Source organism: Nelumbo lutea, chromosome 2 (assembly GCF_056320005.1).
Source record: "Nelumbo lutea isolate HS-2025 chromosome 2, American lotus-T2T, whole genome shotgun sequence".
Taxonomy (NCBI): domain Eukaryota; kingdom Viridiplantae; phylum Streptophyta; class Magnoliopsida; order Proteales; family Nelumbonaceae; genus Nelumbo; species Nelumbo lutea.
This window is the reverse complement of record NC_142685.1, coordinates 43,358,607-43,371,054: the sequence shown is the minus strand read 5'-3', so window position 1 is coordinate 43,371,054 and position 12,448 is coordinate 43,358,607. Positions and strand designations below refer to the sequence as shown.

General features: G+C 42.8%; 1 protein-coding gene across 7 annotated transcripts in view; it reads left to right on the top strand.

Moving 5' to 3' along the window:
• Positions 1-12,448, top strand: part of LOC148870220 (protein TONNEAU 1a-like) — a 53,052-nt gene that overhangs the window by 38,250 nt on the left and 2,354 nt on the right. For all 7 annotated transcript variants that reach the window (XM_088970876.1, XM_088970877.1, XM_088970875.1 and 4 more), the window contains 3 exons: positions 6,632-6,768; positions 6,879-6,904; positions 6,990-7,143. In XM_088970876.1, coding sequence (XP_088827002.1) covers positions 6,632-6,768; positions 6,879-6,904; positions 6,990-7,143 — 317 coding nt within the window. The remainder of the gene's footprint in view (positions 1-6,631; positions 6,769-6,878; positions 6,905-6,989; positions 7,144-12,448) is intronic.

Below are 12,448 nucleotides of genomic sequence, written 5' to 3'. Positions count from 1 at the left end.
ACAGACTCCTATGTTCTTCCTTCTGCTCTTCATGTACCCAGACTAAATACAAACTTGTTATCCGTAAGTAGCTTAACTAAGTCGTTAAATTGTTGTGTAACTTTCTTCCCTTCCTACTGTGTTTTTCAGGATCTAGAATCTCCGAAGGCGATTGGGAGTGGTCGTGAGGTGAATGGAATATATCTGTTGGATACTCTTGGACAGTGCCATGAACAACCTGAAAAAGTTGCTTTTGGGTCTACATCTATAGAGTCCATCGGTCGAGTCATGTTATGTCATTTTCGTTTGGGTCATCTTTTTTTTTCTGCACTAAGTCATTTATTCCCAGAAATATTTAAGGGAATTAGTTTGTCCAGTCTTCATTGTGAGTCTTGTGAACTATCAAAACATTGTTTTTTTTTTTTTGATCAATAACACTTTCATTAACTCATCAAAAGAAGATTTACAATAGGAAGGCAAACACGCTTATCTTCCAAGAGCAACAAAGAACCTCAAGAAAAGAAAAAAAAGAAAGAAAACACACTATAGCTTCAACTTAGCCCAAAAAAGTGAATCCCTTTTTGCCCCTTGTCCAGCTAAACCGTCAAGTAGGGAATTAGCCGATCTTTTAACCCAAAGTATCTTAACTTCCATCTCCCGCACCAGCCACTTGAATTTCCTCCTCTCATTATTGTACTTCCATAAGCCATTGTGATCTTTAATCAGCCACCCTATCACCACCTCTGAATCCCCTTCAATTAAGAGTTTCCTGATGTCCAACTCCTTAGCTTTCTGTACTCCTTCCATAACTGCAAAGATCTCAACTCTAAGGGAGTCACCCACTCCATTTGGGCCTGAGAACATAGCAGAAATGACCCCATTTTCATCCCTAAAAACACCCCTAATCCCCGATTGTCCTGGATTTCCCCTGCTACACCCATCAAAGTTTAGTTTCACGAATCCACTAGGTGGAGGGGTGCAAGCCACACTCATTATTGACTTAGTCTGTGTGCAATTTGCAATTTTACCCCACCTCCTCAACATGTCATCCACAGTGTAATCTGTGAAAAGCTCCAAAGGTTTCAGCTACTGTGCCGCTCTAATATGAATGATAGCCCTCAGATTTGCTGCTCCTCTCTGAGCTTCTGAGAATATCCTAGAGTTTCTTTCTTCCCAAAGTGTCCAACTTACTGCAGCCCTTAGTCCTCTCCACATTGTCCTTCCCCTTTTTATCCGCCACTTGAAAAGAGAAGGGGAAAAAAGGCCTTGCAAGTCTGATGGGGTATTCCAATTACATCCAAATAGGGACAAAGCCCATTCTCAAATTGACCTCGCAAAATGGCAAGACACCAATATGTGAAAACTAGTCTCCCCATCTGCTTTACAAAGAACACACCACTGAGGTGACAAACAAGTATTGGGTCTCTTCTTTTGGAGTAGATCACCAGTGTTGATTCTTTCCATATAGGCTTCCCAACAAAAACTACCAACCCTAGGAGGTATTGCTCTGCACCAAACCTCATCATCAGGAAAAGGAGGGAAGGTAGGACTGGTGGACTGACTTAAGACTTTGAAGAAAGAAGCATAAGAAAAAATGTCGTTGGGAGGTGTCCAAATTCTAGAATCTACCCTAGTGAGGTCTAAGACAACGTTATCAAGAATTGCAATAAGGCTCAAAATATTGTCAAAGTCTGAGTCCCTCAAATCCCTTCTTAGACCCAAGTTCCACTCAATCCCAGAAGTGGAAGAGGACGGGGTGGTAAAAGACGAGATTGGCTCATTTTTCAAAACAGAAAGAGCAAACAAAGAAGGAAACCGATCCTTTAGAGGGGCACTCCCCACCTAGGTTTGTTCCCAAAATTTTATGGAGTTACCGGAATTCAAATCATACCTGATATTTGGGGAGAAAACTGGTAGCAAGTCATGAATGGCTTTCCAAGGAGAATTGCTTGTGGTCCTAGCTCTGATTCCAGCGTCTCATCCATTATGCTCCAGCCCATGAATACTTGCCACTATTCTAGCCCATAGCTTCTCCTTCTCCAAGGGGAATCTCCACAACCACTTTCCCAACTATCAAAACATTGTAGAAACAATTATTCTCTAAGTAATAAAAAATCTTCTTCTCCTTTGAATATTGTGCACTCTGATGTGTGGGGGCCTTACCACTTACCTTCTATGGGTGGCTATAAATATTTTATCTTGTTCATTGATCACTTTTCTTGGTTCACTTGGATATTTTTGATGAAGTTCCGTAATGAAGTTCCCAGACTTGTGAGGCAATTCCATGAATTTGTCCTAACCTAGTTTGATACTAGAATTAAAATTTTCAGATTCGACAATGCAAAAGAATATTTTGAGAAAAACCTGACCTGCTATCTCACTAATTTAGGGGTTATTCATCAAAGCTCCTGTGCTAAGACCCCAGAACAGAATCGAGTTGCTGAAAGAAAAAATAGACATATTGTTGAAGTTGCAAGAAGTGTTCTATTTGCCTCACATGTCCCTACAAAATTTTTGGGTGATGTTGTTCTCACTGCTACCTACCTTATAAAACGTATGCCATTCAGGGTTTTAGGGTTTAAGTCTCCCTTCAGTCTTCTTCATCTGGAAAATGATATTTTTCCTATTCCTCTTCGTGTCTTTAGCTGCATTTGTTATGCACGTATCCCAAGTGTCCAGAGACAAATTTGAACCAAAAGCCCACAAGTGTATCTTCCTTGGTTATTCCCCCACACAGAAGGGTTACTGTTGTTTTGATCCGAAGACTTGACCTCGATATGTCTCAATGGATGTCACCTTTGATGAGCTTTATTCCTTTTATAGTTCTTCTCTAGAGAGACATTGTCCAAAGGGGGAGGATTTTTCACAGGTGTTTGCTCTTCCTCTTCATGTCCCAGTTGAGTCTTTTGCCGAGTCTCTTCCTCCTTCAAATGAGTCAATGAAGGATTTGTCACTTCACTCCCATTCCAGTGTTCCTATTCCTCATCCTTTATGTCCTCGCCCTCCTTTAATCACAGGTTGTACCAACAATAGAGAACTAGAAATGAACAGATTGTTTCCCCTACAACACATGAGCCTCATGCACTTCCAGTTACAGATGAGACAACAGGTACTGTTATAGCCCCTTTGGAGCCATTCTTCTTAGACCTTGATATCCCCATTGCTATTAGGAAAGGAAAAAAGAAGTGTACTGCACATTTTATTTCCAAACACCTTTCTTATAGTTTGCTCTCTCCTTCATATTTTGCCTACCTTTCTTCTGTTGCTTCTAACCCAATTCCCAGGTCTGTGTCAGAAACTCTTAATATTCCAGAATGGAGAGATGCTATGAGAGCAGAAATTGATGCCCTACACAAGAATGATACTTGGGAAGTGGTTGATTTTCCTGAAGGGAAGGATCCAGTGGGCTGTAAGTGGGTTTTTTACTATCAAATACCATGTTGATGGTACCATTGAAAGGTACAAGGCTAGGCTGGTTGCAAAAGGCTGTACACAAACATATGGGATTGATTATCTAGAGACCTTTGCCCATGTTGCCAAGATGACTTCTGTGAGAGTTTTGCTATCTTTGGTTGCACACTCAAACTGACCACTTTATCAATTGGATGTAAAGAATGCATTTCTGAATGGAGAGTTACATGAGGAGGTCTATTTGTCTCTTCCTCTAGGGATGTATGAAACAAATATGAAAGGAAAGGTCTATAGGTTGAAGAAATCTTTTTATGGACTCGAACAATCCCCTAGATCATGGTTTGAAAGGTTTAGGGCTGCTCTTGTTAGCTTTGGCTATGTATAGACACGGTCTGATCAAACCCTCTTTGTGAAGAGGAGAGGATCCTTGGCCGTTTACCTGATTGTGTATGTTGATGATATTGTTGTGACTAGTAATGATGTCTCAGGGATTAATGATCTCAAATCTTTTCTTCATATAGAGTTCGAGATCAAAGATCTGGGGGAATTGAGATGCTTTCTTGGCATAGAAGTTGCTAGATCCAAGGATGGGATCCTTATCTCTCAGAGAAAGTATGTTCTTGATTTGCTCTCTAAAACAGGGAATATGGGTGCTAGACCAGTTGCTACTCCTATCGATATGAGCCATAAACTCTGCTTCAAATGGAATATTGTTAGAAGATAAGGGAGTCTTTCAGAGACTACTTGGAAAACTTCTTTATTTATGCATGACTCGGCCAGACATTGCATATGCTGTCAGCTGCATCAGTCAGTTCATGCATGTTCCCACGGATGCTCACATTGCAACAACAAAGTGGATTCTGTGTTATTTGAAGGGCTCCACTGGAAAGGGAATTCTATTTGCTAAGCATGGCCATATGAAACTTGAAGCCTACACAGATGCTGACTAGGCCGGAAACATTGATGACAGAAGATTTACCTTTGGGTACTGTAGCTTGGTGGTAGGTAATATTGTCTCTTGGAGAAGCAAGAAACAATCAGTTGTTGCTCGATCTTCAGTCGAAGCAGAATACAGAGCCATGGCTCATGGAGTTTTTGAACTATTGTGGCTTAGATCCTTGGTGGAGGAATTGGGTTTTAAGCATGATAAGCCAATGATGTTATATTGTGATAATCATGCCGCCATCAACATTGCTCACAACCCAGTGCAACATGACAAAACTAAGCATATTGAAGTTGACAAACACTTCATTCGAGAAAGAATGGCTTCTGGAGAAGTGTGTACCTTTCATCACCTCTGAAGGACAATTAGCTGATTTCCTCACCAAGGGCATTCCCGAAGTTAAACTTCAGCATGGTATTGGCAAGCTTGTCATGATTGACATCTATGCTCAGCTTGAGGGGGAGTGTAGAGAAGATGGGTTGAATGGCCTATAGGCTGTTTATCCTTTTTTATCTTTTATGTTTTTTGCTGTAATGGGCCTTAATCTGGGCTTTATTCTTTCTTATGTTATGTCTTTTTACATTTCTGCCCAACTAGGGTCTTCTCTGTAAATTACTAAAGTTTAACTTAATGAAATTGAATTAAGGGAGTAAGTGAAGAGATTATGTTCAAAAGTCTCTCTCTCTGAACCCAAGTTGCCGCCACCTTCTTCTTCTTCTTCTTCTCTCCTCTTGAACTCTGATTACTGCTACTTTCTTTTGAACTTTTGCAACTTTTCTAAACAGTCATTTCTTCTCAAAAGGCTGTTTTTCTTCTAGGTCCAAAGAGATCTCCCTGATCTCATTCATTAATCAATTAGGGAGAGAAGCCTTTATAAGGGTGAGTCTCCCTCCTTTAGAGATGGGGTTTTTCTTCCACTGACCCAGTTTTTTTTCGGATTTCTTTATAACAGTGTCCCAAAAGCTAGTGGACTTAGGATTACCACCCAAAGACATATCAAGATTACTTGATTGGTCAATTGTCCAGCTTATGGCCCAAGACATCCCTCAGCTCCAACGACTGATTTTGGGGGAGATATTCCCAGGAGGCTACTTATTGCCAAATTACATTTCTGCATATTTATAGGAAATTCCAACTATTGATCACCTCATTTCCCAAGTAAGAGATGCCCAGAATGTGTTCACTGTCATATTTAACTACAAAACGTGGCCCCATCTCCTCTGCCACTATGCTTTTGCTGTGATGATTGGTGGCATTTTAATATTTTATTAGACTTAAGGTTGCCAATAGGTTATTCCTTGTTCTTTTCAGTCTGTTATTAATACATGATCATACAGGGTTTCAACCACAGTGGTAATATACTAATGTATGTGTGGGAGGTATTCTCCCTTGATACCTTGTATTGAAATGAAACTGTTTGCCTGCCTTTGTGCTTGACTAATGTATATGTGGGAGGTATTCTCTTTTCAACATTAATAAAGGAAGTTGTTCTAACTGATAAAATTCTTTCCTTGGTATATCTGTAATACTATATTTTCCTTTGATTGATTTTATGGTTTTATTCATGGAAGAATTCTTTTAGTAATTTTTAATGGAGGAGTTACTAGTGGCTAAGGTTTCAAATGTCAGTGTTTCAAATGTTAGTAATTTTTATGGACATTTTAAACCATGCTTGCAGATTTGGTGTACAGAATCTTTCTTATTGACACGTGTCACCTATATCTGTGTCCAGGCATGTGTAACTCTGGTGTATTTGAATGGCATGGGAAATTCTCATCCAATAAAGCCTTTTCTTGACATGCATTTTTAAACATGAACACAATGAGATACTGGTTACCAAGGAAAACATATTATTAAATACCAACTGCTTTTGCCATTTTTCTTTCACCAAGTGTTCCTTGCATATAAGGGAATAGAAGAATATTTCAGGATAAAGCTTGCAGTATGGACAGGACAGTAGCTGCTGTTAGCAAATCTGTGGCAGATTTGATCTTGGTTCTTCCAGAGTTGGGCAAATTGATAAGGAGGACTTGGGGAATAAGTTGGGGGAGGTTTTGGGTTTTAAAATATGTAATGTGGAAAATTTACTTTGAATTTTCAATCTGTTTTGTATCTGGGTGATGACTCATCACCCATCAGATTGTAACCTTTTTCTGATTTAATGAAAGTTTTTATTTACTTGTCAAAAAAAATATTATATGTAGCTGGTTGGTTTGCCTTAAGAGATTTAACTTCATATTACATTATAAATTGCTACACAATTCTTGTTTAAAGCTTAATTATTTATTTGTTGCACAGAACTTATCTCAAGCAAGGGCTACTGGTAGGAAAATAATCAGTCCAGAAACAGAGTCCTTGTCCAATCTAGAATTCAGGAACATCCGAAGACCATCATCATCATCATCTGTTGCTGGAGGATTACCACCACTTGGGAGGTATGATAAAAGCTTCTATTGCCATTATAGACCCAATTCATGAAATTAAACTCTCCCCACTATTGTTTCTTTGACTCCTATTTATATGTTCCATCTCACTTTTATGCTAGGCCAATTCCTGTTTCCCAAACATCTGGTAAGTAGTGAACTATTGATCATTTTTCCATTTTGTTGTGTGCTTGGTTGCAATTTTTCTTGCCTGAGCTTTTCTAGAATTCCAGATAGGAGAACAGGTTCCTCCATGCCAGGGTATGGGAAGGATGAATACAACTGGAGATATGATAACGATGAAATCTCAGAGGATGTAATCCGAGCCTCAGATGCCTTGGAAAACATCCACTTGGATAGAAAAGCACGAAATTTAACATCTTGGCGGTATGTCTTCCAACTTTTTTTTATTGTTAACCAGAAACTTTGTGAATTTAAGGCTAACTCCAGCTACACAGATTCCATTGTAGCTTGTTTATTATAATTACATTCAGCCTGGATGGGGAATAATCCCCCAATATAAGTTACTTCTGTTCTTCCCAAGCCAGTCCACAACTACCTTTGAATCCCCTTTCACTCAAACACTTCGTAATGAAGGGTTTTAGAGCCTTGTAGCATTGCTAAAAGGTTCAGTCCTAGTAGAATCTCCAAAGCCTATAGCTCCTCAAAATATAGCCATAATTTTTTTTTTTTTTTATTAAGAATGGATGAGGAAAGGGATAAGGAGTTTAGTGAAAGAAAGGGAAGCAGGTAGTTAGAGCTAGAGGCTAGGGGTGTAAAGGATTGAAGCAATGAAGATTGTAAGCTGGAATGTGAGAGGGTAATGTGAGGAAGAGATCCTTAATAAAGGAGGTTATGAGAAAAGAGAACCCAGACATAGTGCATACTCCAGTTTCACACTGCTTGGCCCGTATAGAACGATTCCATCTCCACCCCTGCTGGTTTGACGAGCCATCTCCGTGAAGGATCCAGGGCTCCTCATCCCAGTTCGCGCTTAGTCTAACTAGGAGGGATGTCGTACTGGTTGCTACTTCATGGTGCTCGAGCTTAACTGGCCTGGGAACCTCGGGTTCGCCCGAACTGGGGGCCTCGTGTTCAACCGGCCTGGGGACTTCGGAGTTGAAAGTGCATTTCGCGACAAAGTCTGCCAAGGCTTGGGCCTTGATAGTAGTTCGCGGCTTGTATTGGAGATCGTACTCGCTGAGCTCAATGGCCCACTTCAACCTACCAGAGACCTCAGGCTTGAGAAAGACTTGCCTCAGAGGCTTATTGATGAGGATGACAACAGTATGAGCTTGAAAGTACGGACGAAGCTTCCGAGCTGCAATGACTAGTGCGTACGCCAATTTTTCGATCTCCGGGTATCTCGTCTCAGCTCCCTACAACACTTTGCTAACATAGTAAATAGGTTGTTGGACCCGATCTACCTCTTTTATCAGTACCGAGCTAACCACCTCGTCACTTGCCGAGAGGTACAGCTCCAAAACATCACCCTCGGGTCGGGTTAAGACCGCTATACTGGCGAGGTACCTTTTGAGCTTGTCGAACGCGAACTGGCACTCTTCGGTCCACTCAAAGCCTTTGCTTTTAATTTCCTTAAAGAAAGGCAAGCAGCGATCTGCCGATTTGGACATGAAGTGGCTCAAAGCGGCTATGCGGTCGTTCAACCTCTGAACCTCCTTCAATTTTCGGGGTGGTCTCATATCTATGATAGCCTTAATTTTATTCGGGTTAGCCTCAATGTCGTGCCGGTTAACGATGTACCCTAGGAATTTACCCGAGGTGACACCGAAGACGCACTTATTCGGGTTCAATTTCATGTTAAATTTACGCAGAATTTCAAAAATTGAATGCAAGTCTTGTATTAAATCATGTGAAAATTGGGTTTTGACGACCATGTCGTCTACATAACATTCTATTTTTCTGCCAATCAATGGCTCAAATAATTTATTTATAAGTCTCTGAAAGGTTGCCCCAGCATTTTTTAACCCAAAGGGCATGACCTTGTAACAGTACAGGCCAAGCTCGGTTATGAAGGCAGTCTTTTATTCGTCAACTGGGTCCATCCTGATCTGGTTGTAGCTCGAATAGGCGTCTAAAAAACTCAACAACTCATGCCCTGAGGTCGCTACCACCAGACAATCAATCATGGGGAGTGGGAAGCAGTCTTTTGGGCAAGCTCAGTTCAGGTCGGTATAATCGACGCACATGCGCCATTTACCGTTAGCCTTTTTTACTAGAACGGGGTTGGCCACCCGGCTCGGGTAATGGACCTCTCTGATAAAGTCAGCTACGAGGAGCTTCCCAACCTCCTCGTCAACTGCTCTCCATCTTTCTGGGGCTAAGTTGTGTTTCTTCTGTCTAACGGGCCTAACTATAGGAGTATTAAGCTTGTGAGTTATGATGCTAGGGTCTATGTCGGGCATCTCTGCTGCGGACCATGCAAAAACATCTAAATTTTCAAGTAAGAAACTTACTAGTTGGGATCGCAGAGGCTCCTCAATAGAAGCGTTGATCTGAAGTGTCCAAGTTGGGTCTTCTGTCGATGCCGGGATGGAGACAGTCTCTTCTGTGGGTGCAGCTTGCTCCTCGCACTGCTCCGCAGGTCGCTCCAGCTCGAGGTCGTCTACCACCTTGGCTTTTCCTTTGAGGGTGGCGACGTAGCACTTGCAGGACTTAAGTTGATCACCTTGCGCCACTCCAACTCCGAAATCCGTAGGGAACTTCATCGCCAGATAGTAGGTGGAGACCACCGCACATAAGGCGTGGGTGATGGGCCGACCTACTATGGCATTGTACTGGGAGGGAGTCGTGACCACCAAGAAATCACGGTTGAGCCTTACCATGCTAGGCCAGGTGCCGACCTCCACAGGTACGGTGACTCTTCCCAAGGGCCTGACTTCCTCTTCGTTGAAACCTACCAAGGGAGTGCTTGTAGGCTTGAGATCGCTCTCCCGGAGCTAAAGGTTGTCAAATGCTGCTTTGAAAAGGATATCTGTCGAGCCACCCGAGACGACGAGGACACGCCTGACTTCAAAGTCATTAATCTTTATCTTTATGACGAGTGCGTCATCATGGGGGTAGTGGACCCCGCACTTATCGTTTTCTGTGAAGAAGATCGAGTCTTTCGTCCTTGGCCGCTTTGGGGGATTCTGCTCTTCCCTGGCGGCCTCGCGAGCTGATGTCCGAGGTGCAGCCCGCGACGATCGAACCTCCGACGATCACATGAATAGTTCCCCAAACTGGTCTTTCTTCAGGGGGCTGCCTCTGCGGCTGCTATGCTTGCCTGCTGGATTCGGGAGCATCTCTTCTCTGCTCCCCATGCCGACCTGCTTTATTATTATTATTATTTTATACAAAATTTCTTAAGTATCCACGACAGATGAGCTCCTCTATCTCGTCACAGAGGTTTTTACAATTTTCGGTGCTATGACCGTGGTCTTTATGGAAATTACAATACAAACTCTTATTTCTTACACTAGGATCCGCCTTCAGCCGAGGTGGCCACTTCACATACGGGGCGCCCTTGATCGCCATAAGGATCTCGGCCCGCTTCACGTTCAAGGGCGTGTAGTCCGTCCTCTCTGCTGCTGGAGCTCGGAAAGGCTGACCCGGCCATGCCCCCCGAGCTCGGGCAGGTCATGAGTGGCAGCTCGATGATGCCTCCGTTGCTTCTTTGCTGTTTTGGCGTTTGTACTATCGGCCTCTGTGTTACTGAGCTCGATGGGCCCAGGGAGGGGCTCGGACTGCTGCCGGTAGCTACAAATTGAGGGGCTTTGCCTGAAATCCGCGGCCAGTACCTCGAACTGGTTTTCGGAGAGCGGGAGCTCAAATTGCAAATGCTGAGGTGACACAGGCCTAACTGGTTGAGAGGCAATGGTAGCTGGTCTCTCCTTCCTGTCGTGAGATGATGCCGATGTTTCTCCCCGGCGAGAAGGACGTTCGTTCCGATGGCGAGGCTTGGCTTGCTGCGTGGCCGGATGCCGAGGAGGGAGCGGCTGTTGGGCCTGAGGCAATGGAGGAAACTGCTGTTGATACTGATACTGGGAAACTTGATGCAGCACTTGCTGCTGATAGAGTTGAAACTGCTGGAACTATTGCATTTGAACTTGCATTAGCTCGCATGCATTGCATTAGGTCTTCAAGCTGGTTTTGGCTGGTCACCGGAGGAACGATGGAGGGTTCAGTGAAGGTTGTTCCAATCGTGGAAGGAAGTGGAGTGTTCACAGGTGCCACTATCTGAGGCACGTTCAGGCTGGGAACTCCGTCCGCAGAGAGGGGGATGGTGAACTGTCCAATGCAGATAGTGGGAAGCTGAGGTCGCTCCTCAGAGGCATTTTGGTCGGCACTTCATCCGTCATTGCTGGAGGAAGCCATGGATGCTGAGTTCTGAGAGTATTTTCTCCTCTTGGGGAGGGTTAAGAGATTTTACCCCTCCCCTTGCTTTGTTGTATTTTCTCCTCTTTTATTTATTTTTAATAAAACTTCAGTTACTTGTCAAATAAAATGTTTTTTTGTTATCAATAACAGAACCAATTTTATTAAAAGAAGAAATTTAGTACAAAGAAGGGGGAGGGATAAACACTCTTAACCCTCCCCAAAAGAAATATTACAGTACAACCCAAAATAACCCATTCCTTCCCACCCCTTGTTTAGCAAGTGTATCAGCAACAGCATTTGCATCTCTTTTAGCCCAATTACAAGACACCTCTACTCTTGCAGCAATTTAAGGAATCCCTTTCACCAATTGAGCCCGAGAGGAGTGCAATGATATTTCCTTCTTCTTTCCTGGAAACTCCCCCAATGCCAGAAGGACCTGGATTGCCTTCACTGCTACCATCAAAGTTAAGTTTAATGAAACCACTAGAGGGTCGGGACCACAATGGCCTGACCACCTACTTAGCTGGAGTAGAATCAGTCACGTACATCCACTTACTCATCACCAATGCCAGGAACATCTCTAAAAATATCCAAAGACTTTACCCAATGGATTACCTTGATGGTGATAGCTTCAATGATAGCTTCTATACGTCTTGATTTTTAATGGAAAAGCCTTTGATTCCTCTCCTCCTAAATTGTCCAACACATGACTGCCCTTGTGCATCTCCACAGTATTCTTCCCCTCTTTTTTTACCACAATGTCTCCATGTTTATTCCTGAACACACCACCAATGCTTGAGGGTCCCAGATTAACCAAAGCTGCAACCATCACTTTCAACTTGTTTTTTCACCTCATCGCCAATAGTAAATTACAGTTTTATTAAAAAGGGCGTTACCCAATGTTGGTCCCAGCTATCTGGGGTCTTGGGAGGGGGGAGGCCCGGAGGTGTAGACTATATTTCCCTCTCTTTGAGAATCAGAAGTCGTTTCCATTTTATTCTTAATCTTTCTCCGATTGATGGGATTATTGTTTTCATCACCTTTCTGGTTTTTGTTTTTGGTCTTTGCTCCCTTCTTCTTAAATACTCTCTTAAATTTATTACAGGGACCCACCCCCAGAAGGCCATCCCTCAACTGATGAACAAAGTCTTCAGACATGAGTCAAGTTTCCGTTATTTGTTCCTTTAGGTTTTTGCAGGTTCTCCACTGAATTGTTGTCAGCGGTAACCCCTTCAGCTACTTTCACAAAACTTTTTTGATCTCAAATCAACCCCTAGTTTGCCCACGGCCACCTCAGTAACATCTTCTCAGG